This window comes from Aethalodelphis obliquidens, unplaced genomic scaffold (assembly GCF_003676395.1).
Source record: "Aethalodelphis obliquidens isolate GAN/ISIS:26980383/991018 unplaced genomic scaffold, ASM367639v1 scaffold3, whole genome shotgun sequence".
NCBI classification, from domain to species: Eukaryota; Metazoa; Chordata; class Mammalia; order Artiodactyla; family Delphinidae; genus Aethalodelphis; species Aethalodelphis obliquidens.
Window position 1 is genome coordinate 26,281,214 of NW_020837947.1, and position 21,058 is coordinate 26,302,271.

General features: G+C 36.8%; 1 protein-coding gene across 1 annotated transcript in view; it reads right to left on the reverse strand.

The window, feature by feature from the left end:
* Positions 1–21,058, reverse strand: part of PEX7 (peroxisomal biogenesis factor 7) — an 85,724-nt gene that overhangs the window by 9,355 nt on the left and 55,311 nt on the right. The window contains exon 9 of the mRNA XM_027085487.1: positions 15,037–15,136. Coding sequence (XP_026941288.1) covers positions 15,037–15,136 — 100 coding nt within the window. The remainder of the gene's footprint in view (positions 1–15,036; positions 15,137–21,058) is intronic.

Below are 21,058 nucleotides of genomic sequence, written 5' to 3' on the forward strand. Positions count from 1 at the left end.
TGTTCTCCAGAAATGGAACAACAAAGCCTGGATGACAGCACCTCTGCTTACAAAATGGTCTGCTGAATATTTTAAGCCCACTGTTGAAAACTACTACTCAGAAAAAAGATTCCTTTCAAAATATTACTGCTCATTGGCAATGCACTTTGGCCACCCAAGAGCTTTGATGGAGATGTACAATTAGATTAATGTTGTTTTCATGCCTGCTAACACAACATCCATTCGGCAGCTCATGGACCAAAGAGTAATTTTGACTTCTAAGTCTTATTATTTAAGAAAAACATTTCATAAGGCTACCATAGATAGTGACTCTTCTGATAGATCTGGGCAAAGTCAACTGAAAACATTCTGGAAAGGATTCACCATTCCAGATGCCATTAAGAACATCCATGCCTCATGGGGAAAGGTCAAACTATCAACAAGAACAGGAATGTGGAAGAAGCTGATTCCAGCCCTCATGGATGACTTTGAGGAGTTGAAGACTTCAGTGGAGGAAGTAACTGCAGAGGTGGTGGAAACAGCAACAGAGCTAGAATTAGAAGTGGAGCCTGATTGAATTGTGATTCAATTCAATGAACTGCTGCAATTTCATGATAAAACTTTAACAGATGAGGAGCTGCTTCTTATGGATAAGCAAAGAAAGTGATTTCTTGAGATGGAATCTATTCCTGGTTGAAGATGCTGTGAAGACTGTTGAAATGACAAAAAAGGATTTAGAATATTATATAAACTTAGTTGACAAAGCAGCAGCAGGGTTTAAAAGGACTGACTCCAATTTTGAAAGAAGTTCTACTGTGGGTAAAAATGCTATCCAACAGCATTACATAGTATAAGAAGTTGTTTGCAAAAGGAAGAGTCAATCAATACGGCAAATTTCACTGCTATCTTATTTACAAAGTTGTCACGGCCACCCCAGCCTTCAGCAGCCGTCACCATTGAGATAAGACCCTCCACCAGCAAAAAGATTACAACCCACTGAAGGCACAGATGATGGTTAGCATTTTTGAGCAATACAGTATTTTTAAAATTAATGTATGTACTTTTTTTTTAGACCTAGTGCTATTGCACACTTAACAGACTACAATAGAGGGTAAACATAACTTTTATATGCACCAGGAAACCAAAAAATTTGTGTGACTCACTTTATTGAGATATTTGCTTTATTGTGGTGGTCTGGAACCGTACCTGCAATATCTCCGAGGTCTGCCTGTATTAATTAGAGGTTTCATAGGGAGCTTTCTTTTATGTCCCAGGAGCTGTTAGTAAAATACTCCTCTGCACTACGAAGCTATCTAAAATATAATACATATATACTTATATTCATCCATTTATTCAACAAATATTTGCTGAGCACCTCTTCTGTGTCAGAAGTATGCTGGAGATATTACAGTAAACAAGATGGTTCTCGTCTCTGTCCCCACAGATCTGGAGTCCAGCAGAGAGATTAATAAGTAAATAGATACCTACAGTGCAGAGTGATGTGAACAATGATAGAGGAATGACAGGGTCTAGTAGAAATAGGAAAAGGGTCACTATAACCAAACGTGAGGAAAGTGGATGCTTTCAGGAGGACATATTATCTAAGCTGTGGCTTAAAGAAGTATGGCTAAGCCAGAGAGCCTCTGTTTGTGGGGCAGGGATACAATGGAGAGAAGGAAAGTGTTCTAGGCAGTGGAATAAATAAGAATAAATGAAGTCCAGAGAAAGAAAATACCATAGGATATCACTTACATGTGGGAACTAAAAAATACTACAAATGGGTATACATGCAAAATAGAAACAGACTCACAGATATAGAAAACAAACTTATGGTTACCAAAGGGAAGAAGGAAGAGAGGAGGGACAAATTTGGAGCATGCAATTAACAGATACAAGCTACTACATATCAAACGGATAAACAACAAGGACATACTGTACAGCACAGGGAATTATACCCATTATCTTATAATAACCTGTAATGGAATATAATCTGCCAAACTACTGAACCACTATGCTATACACCTGAAACTAACACAATATTGTAAATCAACTATACTTCAACAACAAAAAAAGAATAAATGAAAAACTAAAAGTTCTAGCTTAAAGGTAACTAAATTGCATTATAAGTCCTCTGATGAAATTCTTAATCTTTTGAGAGAGGCTTTTTTCTGGCTCCTGTCTGACTCCCGTCTAGGGTTTCTTGAAGGCTGGCTGCCAAGGCCTATCTTGTGTGACCCTCGCCCCTTGCGGTGCTGTGCATGTGGACACCACAGGGTAGGAGCCTCCAGTCCCTACATCTTCGGCAAGGATATTCAAGTAGAAAACTTATTTCTTAACCTGCAAGCCCCCACTGCAGTACATTTCATCCCTATCTCCCCTAAGTTTCCTTTAATCTGAGATCAAAACATAAACCTTTTCAATAAAACTCAAAATGAAAATTATCGACGTTACAGGAAAAACAGTTTGTCAAAAAGTTTTATACTTCTTTGTTTAGTGTAAAGTTTGAAGACAGGATCAGCCTTTTTCATTATTATTTTTAAAAGCTGCTATTTCCTAGGGTAGTGGAAAATAATTAATAGGGTAAGAGTCCATATAACTTCTATTTTTAGTTATTTCAATTTTACTTTGAACAGCACAACAGGTATTTCTAAGTTTTAAGAATAAGCACACTAATTAGAAATATGAATTTCTTGCTACTACCCTAATATGTCAATTTCTTTAAAACATATAATGAAACATTCTTGAAAAACTGAATAGAAATTTATTATCTATCACTATAGCCCATTAATTTCTGAATACAGCTATAGTGTATACATCATGACATTGTTATACATGGAATGCTTGAGAGCAACTGTATTAAACAAATATTTTACCATTTCCTATGTGCAAAGTATTGGGCTAAGTTCTACAGTAGACCCAAGGGTATTAAAGAAACAAATCCAGTCAATAAGGAGTTTATAATAAAAATTTATCACTGATGGATCAAATAAGACTTGTCATAAAACATCCTCAATAATAATGATCCTATAAATGCAAATTTTGGAAAAGGAAACATTATAATGAAAATATCAGACTTTAAATACATGTATAATTTAGAGAATGAATTTATATTCCTTAATTTATCAATTTTCTCCATTTTATTAAAATGTTTACACATGCCACTGATAAGGTAACACTTCAAATGATTTAATATGGCTGTTAATATAACAAAGAAGCCCTACAGACCCATTAAGAGATTTACTTTATTGACAAGTTTTCCATTTCCTATTTATCATTATACTCCTTTCTCTCAATTTTGTGGACAATTGCTTTTGCCCTTGGGAAACTTGTTCAAACTACTATAATTATCTGTATGACATATGACCTCTTTAGCAAAAATGAACAAGAAAAATAAGCAGAGAGATGTAAAGAGAATGAAAGAAATCACAGTCAACTCTAAATTTTGAAAAAGCAGCCCAGACATTATGTTGCAATGTATTAAATAACAGGCTAAAGAACATACGTCTTATTTACTCAACCAGCTTCCGGAAGGAAGTGACTACAGAGAAGAACGTGGTTTATTATGTTAATCAGTATGGAGTTTAAGTAAAAGTAAGGAAAGTGCTGACTAATATACTAAAAAAAGGTCTTTTCATTCATTCATTCATTCATTCAACATTTATTTAGTACATACATATCAGGGAGTTTGCATAAATTCACTATGTAACTCCTGACACATGGCTGGCACTCGAATATGTACTGAAATAAAAAAAGAGGAAGGAGAGAAGGAATAGAAGACCTTGTCCAGGACTTGGAATGGCAGAAATACTTTGCCCAGGCAGAAGTGGAGGACAGTGAGGGAAAAAGTGGCAAACACATGGAGATCACAAATATTAAAATATAATTGGTATGAAATAGGGAGATTACATAGGATGGCTGAGAAATAAAATTAGAAAGCAACATAGATAATATTGAGTCTTGAAAGTAAGATTAACAGTTCAGACTCTACTATGGAGGTAATAAGCTGCCTCTTGAAAGTTTTCTGAGAGGACATGATGAGGATGACAATTTATCTATGTTGATTTGTAAATTAAAACTGGTATATAACTAGTATGGCAGAAAGTTAATGGCCAGACTAGTTAAAGAGCAATCACAGGAGTGACTGACCACGCATTCCAAAAAGAGAAAGGCCTGTTAGGAGGCAAACGTAATATCTTTATAAGATGAAAAAGGCCTAAAAAAATGACAGCCGTAAGAAAAAAAAAACGTGTTCTGTTGCAAGAACATGATATGTCTGTTCATTTATTCTAGTCTTTTTAAAAAGTCCCTTAGTGAAGGTATATAATTTTCTTTATCTAAAGTCCTGCACATTTAAAAATTTTTATTCTTCTATGTATCATACATACACACACATAGTTTTTGCCATGTAAAAGTAATTTTTGCCATTTTATTTTCTAACTGATGATTACTGGTATCCACATGGTATTCATTTTTGTATATCTTTAATGACCTTATTGAACACTTATTATTTTTAATAGGTTTAAAGTTGATGTTCTTGGATTATAACATTTGACAATAGTATGAAGTACAAATAATGATAAAATTTTCTACCTTTTAAAAATATTTATATTCCATTTTGTTTTCTCCTATTACTAATTGGCTACAATTTTTAGAACCATGTTGATTAACAGTAATAAGGGTGGCAAACCTCATCTTGTTGCTGCCTTTAATGGGGCCATTGATATATTTCAGGTCAAGGACTAACAAAATCATACTTGCATTATGGAGAGCTCTCCTCATAAGCAGTGCTGAGAAATCAGTGGAATGATGGAAAGAGCTTAGAGACCAGTTAGGAGATTACTGCAGTCATCCATGGCAGAGATACTAATAAATGCTTATCTAAGGCAGTGGAGCTAGAATAGTATGGTCCATATTTCAGAGATATTGGTGAGGAAAAATTCATAAGCTTGATGCCCATTTGAATTTAGGGATGCAAAGAGAAACAAGAAAACTAGGATGCTTTCCCAGGTCTCTAGTCTGGCCCCATTATGCAATCAATTGACCACGTTAGGAATACTGAAGGATAAGTATATAACAACATCTACTGAGATCACACAGTAAAGGCAATTGGATAAACGGGTCAAGCATCACTAACATATAATTAAACGCCAACTGCAAGAAGAAGATGCATAAAAGTTAGAGGACTAAGACTTGTATATTGGAGAATATCTGCTTTTGGAAGGATGGTAAGGAAGAAACTGGCCTAAGAGATGGAGATATTTAGCAAACAGGTAAGGAAAACTGCTTAGCATGGTTAGCATTAAAGCAATAGGAGGGGAAGATTTTTCTTTTAAAAAAATTAACATTATATAGCTAAAAAAAGTCTGAGAAAAGGCTAACTTGGTTTTCAGGAGCTTTTACTAGTGACCTTTTGGGGCTTAATTGAATGATGAAAGGAAGACAGATGCAGGGGCTTAAAAGAGAGTGTTGACTTTGAGAAACTAAAAGCAACAGGTAAACTACTAATTCTTAATGTCTAATAATAGATGAGAAACTGAATTTACTGGTAGGGAGGTAAGACAGTGGGATCAAGTGAGTTTTGAAAATAGAGAAAAGAACTGACTGATGGTCTAAAAACAAAACAAAAACCAGTAGATTATTGACCTGGACGAAGAAGCCAATGAGAAAATTAGGAACCTAATGGAAAGGGGAAAAAGAGAGATGGAACATAAATATTTTGAGGTGATAGAACTGGAAGAAGATATTCATTCTTGTCTATTTTAACAATAAGATAGGAGGTAAGGACAAATGTCCGGAGTGTTAATGATACTGCAGAAGGTTGAGAAACGATATTGTGGAGAATGGGTTACAAAATCAAAAAGACTTCAGAGGTAAGTTGAGTAGGACCAAGAGCCCAAATGAAGTTTTTTTGAAAAGTAACTTGTTGTGTGTCAAGTCTGCTGTTTTTTAAGCAATGCTCTATAGTCTAGAAAAAGAAAAATGAATAAGAGAGTAAATGACTGATTCAGGAATGGGAGCCCAGAGGCAGCAGAGGCTAAGGCATCAAAAATTTGAGAAGCTCTTACTGCAAGGGCAGCTCATGCAGTGCAGGGGGCAGTAGACACAGGGTTACACCAAGATCCTACGGAGCTGGGCCTGGGGAAGGTTTTATGGCTGGGGGAAAACAATCATTTGTTATACAGTTTTAAGCTAAAAATTACACAATTATGAAAGCAACAAAGAGGAAACAACAGAGACTAATGCCTGAGGACACTGGGTGCTTCTGGCACGTGTTCTTTTCAACTCTAAAGCTAGTCTGTGACAGATGCAGAAAATATCACCTCAGATTAAAGGTGAACAGGACACATATATCCTAACTACCAGTAATGCTAGCCATCTTCAAAATCTGATTTTCCAACCTCATACTGAGAATTTTAAAATATTTTATCCACTGTCAACCTGTAAACGTGATATCTAAGATTGTGGAATAGGGATTTGAATCAAAACATAAGCTGAATTTTTAAATGATACCCTAATATTTTTGCTGTTGTTTCTTTATTATTTTATTTTAATTGAGATAGAACTGCCATATTTTATCAGTTCCAGGTATACAGCATAATGATTCTATGTGTGTGTGTGTGTGTATATATATATATATATATATATATACACACACACACGCACATATTGCTAATATATATATATATATTTTTTGCGGTACGCGGGCCTCTCACCGCTGCGGCCCCTCCCACTGTGGAGCACAGGCTCCGGACGCGCAGGCTCAGCGGCCATGGCTCACGTGCCCAGCCGCTCCGCGGCACGTGGGATCCTCCCAGACCGGAGCACGAACCCGTGTACCCTGAATCGGCAGGCAGACTCTCAACCACTGCGCCACCAGGGAAGCCCTGCTAATATTTTTTACTAAAACATCAGTAAAGTCAAATATACATTAAAAAACACACCTACAGGGCTTCCCTGGTGGCGCAGCAGTTAAAGAGTCCGCCTGCCGATGCAGGGTACGTGGGTTTGTGCCCTGGTCCGGGAGGATCACACATGCCGCGGAGCGGCTGGGCCCGTGAGCCATGGCCACTGAGCCTGTGCATCCGGAGCCTGTGCTCCACAACCGGAGAGGCCACAACGTACCACAAAAAAAACAAAACAAAAAAAACCCAAAAAACTACACCTACAGAACTAGTTTAAATCAGAACCAAATCTAAGCATCTTCCACTGAAACAAAATGAAAAGGAGAGTACTTATCTTTGGGAAGGAGAAAGGGGTATAAGATTTGGGAGGAAACATGAGTGGGCTTTTTGGGATGCTGGTAGTGTGTTCCATACTTAACCTAAATGGTAGTTACTCAGGTATAGTTACTTCTTGATAACTTAACTGAGTTGCACACTTAAAATATGTGCCTTTTCCAATATGGGTGTTACACTTCAAATAAAAATTCCTAAAAAAGGGCTGAAAAGAAACAAGTTAATATGGCATAATTGAGATTGCTTCTAGAGTGGCAAAACCATGGGTAATCTTTTTTCTTTCTTCTAAACATAATTTTCCAATTTCATCATGGGGAAAAAAGATAAATTTATTAAACACATAGATGAGATGTCTTGGAATGAACTAATAATGCCTACTTTAAAGGGGATTTAAAAGAGAAATAACTATATTCCAAAAGGAATGTGTAATGATATATAAACCTGTACCCAGCTTATAAATACTAAACTAAATATCCATGAACATTCAAAAGAGCAGAGTTGATACTGCAGAGCACAAAGTCAGGGATTCTAAAAATACATTAATACAGAAAATCCCAATTATACAAATGGACATATTACAGGTCTAGAATCATAAGCCTAAAAACAGAAAAAAAGGTTTCCAATGTAGAGATAATGATAAGAAAGAAAAGAGAAAATGCCAGATCAGAGGGAAAAAATTCAAAGAAAATTTTTCTGAAGTGAAAGATGATTTCAGCCTGGTTAACAAGAGGGCACAGAGTATTTCTCAGCAATTACCCTTAAAGAATGACCCCAGACACTTATTTGTCAAGTTTTAAACCTTTAAAGACAAGATCTTACACTCTGTCAAAAAGAAAGAAGGTTATAATACAAGAATGTCTTTGGATCTCATTTTTCAGATCTCTAAGAATGGAGAAGCTAAAAAGAAAAATATAAAATTATAAATACAAGAAAAATCTCTTTTAAGACAGGGAATATATTAAGACATGGGAGCCCAAAAGTAACATCAGCAAAGTCTCACAGCTGTTAAGATCACCACAGAGGTGACACATTTTTGAAAGCAGATGGAAAGGTACTTTCTAAGAGGTGAGAGAAAGATACTTTCTAAGAGAATAAGCTATGAACAAAGAGTGAAATTAAATTAACATGCAACAAGTAAACTTGAATACATATTTGTGAGAATAAAGAATAAATATTATATGTCAAAAATAACTTAAACTATCAACTATACCAACAAAAGGTTAATGTGGTAGATTTTAAATGGCTACAAATTCTTTGCAGCTACTCCCAACAAGACGTGGAGTCTCTCTGTCACTCTCTGAATCTGAGCTGGCCTTGTAACTTGCTTTGCCACAGAAGGAATGCCGTGTGACTTCAAAGTCTAGTCCTGAAGACAGGACTTGCAGCTTTTGCTCTCGTCCTCCTGGAAAGCTACAATGCTAGGTGAAGAAACCTGAACTTATCTAGAGACACATGGATCAGAAGACAACCAGTGCTACACCTACACATCTATGTGAGGCCATCTTAGACCACCCAGTCCTGGTTAAGCCACCAGATGACCAGAGCCACATGAGACACCAACAGAGGAACTGCTTGGCTGAGCTCAGCCCAAATTGTTGACTCACAGAACTGTGAGCAAAGAAAATTGTTGTTTAAGCCAATAAGTTGTGGGGGAGTTTGTTATATAGCAATAGATAACTGAGATAAAATAAGTGAGAAAAAAATAGGGAGATGCACTAAGAACTTGATTCTTACTTCCCCTAGAAAGGAGTTTAATGTTACTTGGTAAAACTATACATTAATAATAAAAATAAATGTTTGGGTTAAAATGTGTTAATGTTAGATATGTTTTTTTAAAAAAACATACTGGTTGGGATCATGATCTTAGTTTGAAAGGAAAGTTTAAAGTCCAAGACACAGTATAAATAAAATGGAGAAGAACAGGATAAACTAATCACTGAAAATGTTATATAGAAAGTAACCAAATCCTAGAACTTGGAGTCAGAAAACCTCTTCTTCAAACCCTAAATCTGACAGGTCACTAAATCTTGACCTAGTCTTCTCAAAGTCCCTCACATATCTATCACTTTTAATGTCTTTTAATTTCGGTGTTTAGACCATTTACATTTAATATAATTGTTGAAATGGTTGGATTCAAAGGTTTCCACATATAAGATCATGTTATCTGAGAACAGATATAATTTTACTTCTTTCTTTCCAATTTAGACGCCTTTTATTTCTTTTCCTTGACTAATTGCTCTGGCTAGGACTTCCAATATTATGTTGAATAGAAGTGGTAGAAGTGAACATCCTTGTCTTATCCCTGATCTTAAAGAAAACGCTTTCAGTCTTTCACCAATGAGTATGATGTTGGCTAAGTGTCATTTTTCTATGTGGCTTTTATTATGTTGAAGTAATTGATTTTTAAAATAATCATTTCCACCATTGGCTTATTAATGATAGCTCTTTTTAAAAAATTTCTTAGAGGGCTTCCCTGGTGGTGCAGTGGTTCAGAGTCCACCTGCCGATGCAGGGGACATGGGTTCACGCACCAGTCCGGGAAGATCCCACATGCCACGGAGCGGCTGGGCCCATGAGCCATGGCCCCTGAGTCTGCGCATCTGGAGCCTGTGCTCCGCAACGGGAGAGGCCACAACAGTGAGAGGCCCGCGTACCACAAAAAAAAAAAAAAAAAAATGCTTAGAGGTTACCATAGGGCTTACAATATACATCTTGAATTTATCACAATCTACCTTCAAATCGTATTATAGCACTTCACATGTAGTAATGCCTTTACAATAGTATACTTCTAACTCCTGCCTCTCTTCCCTTGTTCTATTATTGTCCTACATTTTACTTTTGCATATATTAAAAACCTTACAATATATTGTACACAAATGTATTGAATACAATACTACTTTTGCTTTAGGCAGTTAATTATTTTTCAGAGTGATAAAATTAACTTAAACAGTGACTTGTATATTTACTTCATTTTTGCCATTTCCAGAGTTTTTTTTTCTCTCTCCTTCTTTCCCTCCCTTCCTTCCCTTCCTTTCTTCTTCTTCCTTTTCTCTCCTTCCTTCCCTCCCTTCCCTCCTCCCTTCCTTCCTCCCTCCCTCCTTTCCTCCTTTCCTTCCTTCCTTCCTTCCTTCCTTCCTTCCTCCCTCCCTCCCTCCTTTTCTCTCTTTCCATAGTTTCATGTTTTGGTCTGGGCTTATTTCTTTGCACAGAATTTCCTTTAACATTTCTTACAGCAGAGATGTGCTCTCAGCTTTCCTTTGTCTGAAAATTTCCTTATTTTCTCTTTATATTCAAATGGTACTTTCACTGGGTATAGCATTATGGGTTCACAGTTTTTTCATTCAGTACTTTAAAAAGACATTTCATCATCTTCTGGTCTATATGATTTATGACAAGAAGTCTGTTGTAATTCTTATCTTTAGTCTTCTGGATATGTTTCTTTTTTCCTCTGTCTGCCTTTAAAATTTTCTCCTTATCTTTGTTTTTTAGCAGTTTGAATATGGGTATGCCTTGATGTTTTGATTCTTTGTTTAAATCCTGCTTGGGTTTCTCTGGACTTCTTGGATCTGTGGTTTGACAACTTCTACTATTTTGGAAATTTTTCTTTTTTCTTTTTCTTGGCCATGACATGCAGCTTGCGGGATCTTCCCCAACCAGGGATTGAACCTGGGTCACAGTAGTGAAATCACTGAGTCCTAACCACTGGACCGCCAGGGAATTCCCTGGAAAATTTTCTTTAAATACTTCTTCCCTATTCTCTCCTTCCTTCTGGACTCCAATCTGACATTGTCCCATAGTTCCTGGATGTTCTATTCTCTTTTACTTCCCTCATTCTTGTTTTCTCCTATTGTTTCAGCTTGGGTAGTTTCTAGTGACCTATCTCTAAATTTACTGATGAGTATATTGAAGGACTGTATCCCTTGTACTGTACTTCTAAATTTTTTCCTATTTTCATTTGACTCTTTCTTATATTTTCATCTCTCTGCTGAAATTCCTCATTTGTTCACACATATTGTTCACTTTTTCCATTATATCCCTTTTGTATAGCAGCTGTGTCTTCTTCCTGTGCTTTGTCACAGGTAAAATAGTCCTAGTGTCCCATCTCTCCTTAGAGGAAGGGGTCTGTCTCTCTTCGGATTTCAGGCTTCTTTTTTCCCTGCCACCTCAGCTCTCTGATGGGTTCACAAAGTTCTGATTTTATAGTTTATCTGCCTTTTTTCTTATTTTTACAGTGAAAAGATTTTCATCTTTTTACATCTTAGGAAAAATCAGAACTTCTTCCATTCTATCTCTCTTTTTTTAAACAGCTTCACCAAGGTATTGGGCTGGCCAAAAAGTTCATTCAGGTATTTCAGAAACATCTTATGGAAAAACCCAAATGAACTTTTTGGCCAACCCAATATAAATTAAATACCATAAAATTCACCCATTTTAAGTGTACAATTCAATGATTTTTAGTATCATTACATAGCTGTATAACTATTACCACAATCCAGTTTTAGAACATTTCCATCACTCCCTAAAGACCCTTTGTGTTCATCTGCAGATAATTCCCATTCTTAGCTCCTTCCCCAAGTAACCACTAATCTCCTTTCTATCTTTATAGATTTGCATTTTCTGGACATTTTATATAAACAAAATTATACAATATGTAGTCTTTTGTATCTGGCTTCTTTCACTTAGCATAATACTTTGGAGATTCATCCATGTTGTAGCATTGGTATACCACATTTCGTTTATTCATTCACCAAGTTGATGGACATTTGGATTACTTCTACTTTCTGGCTACGAACATTCACATACAAGTCTTTATGTGGACATATATTTTCATTTCTTTTGAGTATATATCTAAGAGTGTAATTGCTGAGGTGTATGGTAAATTTACATTTAACTTTTTAAAAAACTGTCAAACTTTTCCAAAGTGATGGCAACATTTTATATTCCCACCAGCAGCATGTGTGATTTTCTCCTCCTTGAACTACTATTTTCTTTGAACTTCAAAGATACCATACTTTTATAGTTTTTCTTCTACCTCACTAGTCATTCCTTCTCAATCCCCTTTGCTGGAATTCTCTTCTTTCAGGCTTCTAGTTTTTTCTGAGCCTCTTCTTCCACATATTCTCTCCAGATAATTTCACTCTGCCCCCAAACTTTTGAAGCCATTTATATGCTAAAAATTCCCATATTTGTGTCCTAGCCCTAAACTCTTCCCTGAGGTGGACAGCCTCTATCAAACTGCCTATCTCCATTTGAATGTCTAACAGAAGACATCTGAAACACAACTCTTGATTGTTCCTATTTGAAGTTCCTTCCTCTTCCCCTATCTCACCTTGTTTTCCAGATCCAAATCCAAATTGGTTCTTCTGTTTTGCTCATAGCCTATTTCCAATCCAGCAGCAAATCCTACAATCACTATCTCCAAACTATTAAGTTGAACCACACGAAACATCCAGCAATTTATTCTGAATCTTTCCATCTCTACATCTCTTAGATTTTAAGTCACCATTGTCTTTTCCCTGATTACTCCAAGATACTCCAATATGACCTCCCCGCTTCCAATCATACCTATGGTCTATTTTCCCACAACAGCCAGAATGATCTTTAAAAACACAAATCACTGGACAGCCACGTGCAAAAGAATGCAACTGGACCACTATCTTACACCATACACAAAAATTAACTCTAGGACTTCCCTGGTGGCACAGTGGTTAAGAATCCGCCTGCCAATGCAGGGTACTCGGGTTCGATCTCTGGTCAGGGAAGATTCCACATGCCATGGAGCAACTAAGCCCGTGCGCCACAACTATTGAGCTTGTACTCTAGAGCCCACGGGTCACAACTACTGAGCCCATGTGGCACAACTACTGAAGCCTGCATGCTCTAGGGTCTGCGTGCCGCAATACTGAAGCCTGTGCGCCTAGAGCCGTGCTCTGCAACAAGAGAAGCCACTGCAAAGAGAAGCCCATGCACCACAACAAAGTGCAGCCCCCGTTCACCACAACTGGAGAAAGCCGGGCCACAGCAACGAAGACCCAATGCAGCCAAATAATAATTATAAGCGTTAGTGAGGATGTGGAGAAAAGGGAACCTTTATACACTGTTGGTGGGAATGCAAATTGGTGTAGCCACTATGGAAAAAAATATTGGAGATTCCTCAGAAAATTAAAAATAGAACTACTATATGATCCAGTAATTACACTTCGACGTACTTATATGAAGAAGTGAAAACACTAATTCGACATTTGGCTGTCTCCAAGACCTGGGTGAGGAACTGCCATGTGTCACGGAGGCACATGTGTTGCCTCAGGCCACAGTCTGGGGATCATAGAGATGGGTTAATAGAAATATAGGAGAAGGAAGATATTTATTTAGGGTCATTTTTTGGGTATTGCCATATTTCAATAGGTACGTTACAACTTTTTTAAACTGGGCTAGCAAACAGGTATAATTATTTTATTAAAAAATCATCTATAATGTTTTTCTCAGAAAAAGAACTAGTACATTTAAAGCACATTGTATACACCTTAAAGATAATGCCATTTCACCCCTCACTATTTCAATTTGTTCTCTTCTTAGATGCTGTTAAGTCATTTTCAAACAATTATTCTAATGTTAATGAGAATATTCTAATGTCTAATGAAAACATTTTAAACTCAGAATTGTCTTGAACTCCTAAAATAAAAAGAAACCCATGGGCTTCCCTGGTGGCGCAGTGGTTGAGAATCTGCCTGCCAATGCAGGGGACACGGGTTCGAGCCCTGGTCTGGGAAGATCCCACATGCCGCGGAGCAACTAGCCCCATGAGCCACAATTACTGAGCCTGCGCGTCTGGAGCCTGTGCTCCGCAACAAGAGAGGCCGCGATAGTGAGAGGGCCGCGCACCGCGATGAGGAGTGGCCCCCACTTGCCACAACTAGAGAAAGCCCACACACAGAAACGAAGACCCAACACAGCAAAAATAAATAAATAAATTAAAAAAAAAAAAGAAACCCATGTATTCACTTAAACTTAAGAATACAGTTTTGAGAAATGTAATTTGCTTTTTGTCTAACTTCTAAAATTTATCATAAATGCGTAACTTCTTAGTCATATTGTAGAATTTTCACGTATTACTTTGTTCCATTGATATGTTGTTTTCACATAGTCTGTATTATAAAGCATCTTATCACTCAACATAGTCCAGTGTTTCTGACCTGAGTTTACAATTTTCAAAACTGAAACTGCTTTTTTAAAAAACTTGAAGAATATTTAAAATCTAAAATATTGACTCTGAAGTTCTCAAGAGAAAAAAAGGGCGGAAATATGAACTTTAGTAATTAAAACAGTTGCCATTCTCCTCTACTTTGTTCTTCACGTAAAGCCTCTCTTCCAACGTGGGGTGTGGAGATGAGGGTGACAGTCCTGACAGGGAAATGACCTGCCCATCATCTCAAATGCTTAGCAGGACAGCTGAATCCAGGACCACACACTCTTGACTCCCACCAACCTCTGGGGACAATCCTTCCTCATTCCATTCTTCTCTTGTTACCCATTGGAAGAGGTCTACAATGTTAAGCACAATACTTTTGGGGAAGTTTCCTTTTCCTCTCAGACAAATCAATCTCTCAAAAGGAGAGGGGTATGCCAAGTTTCTGGATACCTCTTCTTCCCTAGTATTTCAAATGCTCAAGTTTATACAGCAAAAAAGATCAGGTTTACTAAGTAAATGTACTTTGCCCTGCCCTAAAGGCAAGACTCTTGTTCATAAAAGCAACCCATGCCACACGTAGAGCTATTTCTAAACTGTATGGGTAGAAAAAACATGCGGAGATTGATCCATTACCTGAGTAGGACTCTGAAGACTTAAATCTAAACCACAAGTAAATTCTGTATGATGTTCCACTGTTTCAAGAAGAGGGTCAGGTTTTGAAAAGTTCCAGAATCTGTGAACATAAAGAAAAAGAAATAATTTAAATATTAAAACTACAAAAAATAAGAAAAATAGATATTTAACATAGCAGATTTCATCAAAACAGGTTCAATCAATACATAAATGCAGAGCCCCACTACTAATGTACATTTAAAAATCTAATAAGGAAAAAAATGTGCTCTTTTCTACTGTATATAAAAAGACAAAAACCAAATGGAATTATTACTCAATCTACCCTTGCAAAAGTTTATTATATTCCCATTAGCATACTCTGTAGGATGGAAGCTTAACACATTTAGTTTGTTTTTTTATATAGTACAAGGACATTTGAGATGAGAGACACTAGAGTTTTTTAGCAATTTCTAAAAGCATTCATGGCTATAAAATAAGGATATTGGATTACATGAACTCTAACATTTTGTGTTTTTAAATACTACTTCATTTCTCAACAACTGACATGAAAAGATTGCAGGTTTAATTTACATTTCAACAGCAATTCAAAGTCTTTAAAAAGAATCTGTTCTCTTATGAAAATCTCTGCAATTCTGAAACTACCTTTTTTCTGAGGCACGACCTTTCTTATAGAGTCCACGTCAATGTAATTTCTAGCATAAAGAAAAACTGAAATATGTTTTCCTGGGCCAGTATTAAGTATTCTATTTATCCTCTATAGACTGGGAGTGGTAATAGTTATCATAATATATCTCTGATTTCTACTGTACGGAGAAGAATTTGGCCCTATTTTCAATGCACAAAATAGTACTTTATGTCTAAAGCTTTATTTGCTCATCATCTTTATTATTTGACTCTAAACACACCACAAAAATGGCATATTCAGAATCATAGAGTCATATCCAATTCAGCTTCCCTAATGATCTACGACATGGAACACACTGAAGGTTTAGCAGATCTCTTTGAAAGAGAGTAAATACACAGAACCAACAGTCAGTTTGTTTAACCTGGTGGTATTATTTCCCTAATAAATACAGAGTCGGTCTCATTAAGTTTGAAAAGGATTGTTGCTATGGATAATCCACTGTTGGGTACCAGAGAGACAATGAATAAATAGCTCATTTATCAGATTACTGAAATCTACACAATATTTAAAGAGAGTGATTTTACTTTTGAAAATTTTCTTGTCCAAACAAATGAGGGAACAGGCTGCAGTCTCTCTCAGAAATCATAATAGTGGTCTCCACTGTCTATGCATATTTGTTCCTTTGGGTCTAGAGACAGAAATTGTACTGAAATCTAATGTTCCAGATTTTGAATAACCAAAAGTAAATATGTAATTGTGTAATTTCATTCCTGAAACATGGTTATTCACTGATTTGCATTATTTGAAACAATAATCAAATGATTTTGTATATACCCACTTTGTTCCAAAAAATATTCAAAATGGTTTTAAAATATGCATTTAATATGGCAAAAATATATAATTTAAATGAAAAGTAAGGATAGTAAAGTAAATTCAAACCTGCAATGAGACTGGTAAACAAAAATATATTCACGAAGTTGTATATACTTGACAGGGAGGACCTTGAGACACTAAGCTTTCCATCAGCCAAAGAAGAAAGGGAGACACGATCAGGCCCTGAATTCATAGTGTCTACATCCAAATTGCTCTTGGAAATCTCAGAAGGGAATTCATCCTTGGGAGTTCACAGAGAAGAAACCCTATGCTTAGGTAATGAAGAGCATCCTCAACATCTCTTAAGGAAACACAGAGATGTTGTTTCATGGGCTGTTACTCATGAGTCAATGGCATCACCCCAAAGGGTGGTTTAGCAGTCCCTTCTATGGGAAAGTCAATTTAATCCAGGTATCAGCTCTCTGACTTCATTTGGGATTTAGATTTTATTTCAGTAGAATGGGTTACTCTTTAGACAAACCATAAAGATTGGTTTCTTTTAGAATTTTTTAGGGATAATAAAAAGCAACAAGGATTCATTTATACCCTCCTGACAAGTTCCTAGAAAACAGTTTTTATTGGTATTTTAAGCCAGTTAAAGGATAAGGCTACACTGAGGACAGGAGAGGTGGGCCTTATGAAAATTAGGTTACCTAATAAGGACACATGTGTGAAACCATCCAACTTTAGCTTGAATAAGTGTGATAGGGAAAGTCACACTTGCAGGAGGGCTGAAATTCTACTCAAAAAGTCAATTTGAATTTGTGCTAATACATAACTTGATGGGCAGTCACAGCCCCACCCAGTTCCACACCACAGATTCATACCACCCTAATTTTAACATAGGAAAAACTATCAAGTATTTATCTGCATTTTGCAAAAAAAACTCATCAAACAAAACGCATGCTAAAACTCTAAGGTTAGTATTTGGTGAAGGGAGGGCTAGTCTAGTGAATGCCATAAAAGTGCCATTGGTTATGATACCATTTCATAGCTCTGATAGAAACTATGTAATATACAAAGTGTACATTATGCTGCAAAGATGATGGGAGGTTCATTCCCAGCAGAATAGCTGACTAGGTGCCTAGACCAACACTCTTACTGAAAAAAACCAAAATCCTACATAATACAGAAAAACAAACACCACAAAAACTTCACAAAAGCATCAGTGAGGAACACTCAGGTAAAAACTATGGAAACACTGAAACCCAGAGGAGGACGTGGAACTGGAAACCAGCTTTTGCCTTAGAGGGTGTGTGAAATAGGTAGAACCTGAGCTTCAATTTTCTTAACCTCAAAGGGAGGAGCCAGGAAAACCAGAAAAAGCAATATTAATATGAATAATTTTCAGTAAATTAAAATGTCTTATCAAAAAATATCAAGTTGAATACAGTAAATTGCATAAGCTAAATACGCTGAGAAAACCAAAAGCTGAGCACTATGACTATAAACTATAACTTGTTTTTTCATCATAAATGGCCTTTTCAATAAATAACAAAAGAAATGTATGTCTTTCCTTCCTCATTCCCACCCTCCAAGGGCAACCACTGTTAACAGTTTGACATGTACACTGCCAGAATTTTTTTATCTATCTCCATTCAAGTGCCAACAGGAAGGGGTGAACTGTAAGGAGGAGGCGAGCTTTTCTCCAGGTTTTCTCACGACTGCAATTAAGGGAGTGGGCAAGGTCTCTCCGTGCAATCTTCCCCTGGACTCCAGGGCCCCAAAAGTTCTATATATCCGAGAGCCTTCATGCACCTATCACACAAGTAAAATGGGCTCCTTTTAATATGGGAGAAGTCAGGCTACATATATCATTAAGTGGTCAAATAAGGCACATTACTTTTAAGTGAAATGTTTGTTTTGGTCCAGCACATATACTGCTTGGTGCCTTTTTGTCTCTTTGCTGATGAAATCACTGACTATTTAAGCTCTCTCATGGGAAGTAAATATACTGGACAGGCCTCCAGTGATTAAAAATATTACAGAACTGTAGGGACATTTTTCATTTAAATTGGAGATGGAAAGAGAAAAATTCATCACAGTACAATGTCTTGGTTGAGTTCCTTTTTGCTTCTGAATGCACAATTCTTGAACAAAGCAAGCATGTAGCACTGCGTCAAATAAAACACCAAAATTATTTCAAAAATTAAGCTGAAATTACTTTTTACTTGATTAAAATGTAATTTGAAATCTCTATACCAATGCTTTTGAAATTAAGCCTACAGGTGAATTCAACAGAGGGCTTAAAATATTTTTCAAAGTTCTTCCTTTTTCTTTCCTGTTTTCAACTTGAGTTAGTTATTAACTCTTTGTGAGTCTTTCCTAACTACAAGAAAAAGATGGGGAAATGTTTTGGCAACTTTTCAATGCCTTGCATGTACATTAATTTAAATTAGTTATTAATTAGTAATCAGATAGTAATTGTGAGGTTTTTGTTTTCACTGCTCATAATTTAATCTTTTAGGGACCAGAAGGCATTTTAGGTCCTTTATTAGTAACTCATAGTCATCTAGTGCTTTTGAATTTTAAGCAAATTGCACCATTGTAATTCCCTCTGTTTGCACTATTTGGGTCCAGCACTCTCTAGAGTGATGAGCAAAAATGTAACAACTTCTTTTCTCATTATTTAATTACTTATTCATTCAACAATTTATAAGCCCTAGAACGTGTGAGGTATAAGCACCAGAAGCAAGAGAGACCTGGCCTCAGCCCTTCCACAGCTCACAGTCCAGTGGGGTAGACTGACACTTTTTTTTTTAATCACAAAAGCACAAATGTAACTGCAATTGACAAATGCCCCAAAAGACAATGCAGAGGGATGTAAGAATGAACTCCCAAGGAAGTGACACTGAGCTGAAATCTGAAGGTTGAGGAGTTAGCCAGGTGGAAAGCAGAGAAAGCAGCTTGGATTTAAGGCGGTAACAGTGATGATTAAGAAAGGTTCATGGATTGGAGATAAATTTAGGCAGAAGAATTAACAGGACAGAAGAAATCAAGAATGATTCCCATGTTTCTGTCTTCTATCATAATACTTACAATGCTTCCATGCATTTATTTATTTATAGATCTATTTTCCTCTAATAGGCACCAAGCTCCTTGAATTCAAGGACAGTATCCTATTTGTATCTCTTACATGTATAAAAGTATCTGTCTGACACATGGACACCCAAAGAATATTTCATGAAAGGATGAATAAAAAAATTAAGTGAGGATATTAAGGACAAGATAGATAACTAAGGCCAACCTCACAAATAAGGTAACTTTTAAATCACCTTTTGATGTGGTTCCCAAATGATGGACCAAAAACTCCTTATACCAGACAATCAGAAAATACACACTCCCCAGCCTTGCTGAGGAATTTTTTCCTGAAAATTCCAGTTGACTGGGTCTGAAAGGAATCCAGAAAGCTTTTCACAGGCAATGTTGATGCTCAATCAACTAGGTCTGGGAATCACCATCCAAAGCAGTATTTCTCAAACTTAAATTATTTCAAGATACAGATCTGATAAATTCCCATTAGAAACAGTAGTGATTTCAGGCAGAAGGTGAGGCCAATAGGGCAGTGGTTCTCAACCTTGACTATACTGGAATCAACCGAGAAACTTTAAAAAAATACTGACCTGTGAGCACTATTCCTAGAAATCCTGATTTAATTGGCCTGGGGTACTTTGGGAGGTGCAAACATTCTCCAGGTGATTGTAATGTGCAGCCCAGGTTGAGAGTCTGACCTCCGTGGGGCACATTACCCATTAACTGGGAATCACTGATCTAGACCAGTGGCTCTCAAACTTAAGTTTGCATTAGAGTCACCTGGAGGGCTTGTTAAAACCAGATTCAGAAGTTCTGGAGTGTGGCTTGAGAATCTGCTTCCGAAACAAGTTCCCAGGTGAAGCTGATATTGCTGGTCTTAAGCCCACACTTTGAGAATCACTGATCACTGGTGGTAACAAATTACTGGGAAGAATTTATTAATAACCTGTTAGTGTATTAACAGCTGTTAGTTCCAGCTTACCAATAATAAAGGACAAAGATGATCCAAAACTGACTCCTTCACTTTACCCAATCCATCCTCAGCAACAAAGACTGACACAGTTTACACAGTGCTTTCTCATTCTCTTGTACTGCTTTTGATCAGCACAAAAACTTTTCAAGGTAGATATACAGGGTATAATTATTCTCACTTCAAAAATGAGGAGAATATGGTCAAAGAAATTAAGCAATTCATGGTGACATAGCTAATTAACGGCAGCCCCAAGGCACGAGACACTAGTGGCTTCAAGTCCAGTACATTCTACTGAAAGATGCTCCCATTCCCTTTTTCTCTAGGCCTGGGCCATGCCAGGGAATCTGGCATATAGCTGGGAAGGATCTGGGACTCTTCAGGTGGTTTTGATTAACGTCCTGAAAATTCAAATGAACTGGACCAAGTCAGGCTTCCCCCAAACTCCTCAAACTCCATAGAAAATTTCATAAACCAAAGCCCACACCAAGACTCCATTAGCCTGCCAATTTACATTCAAA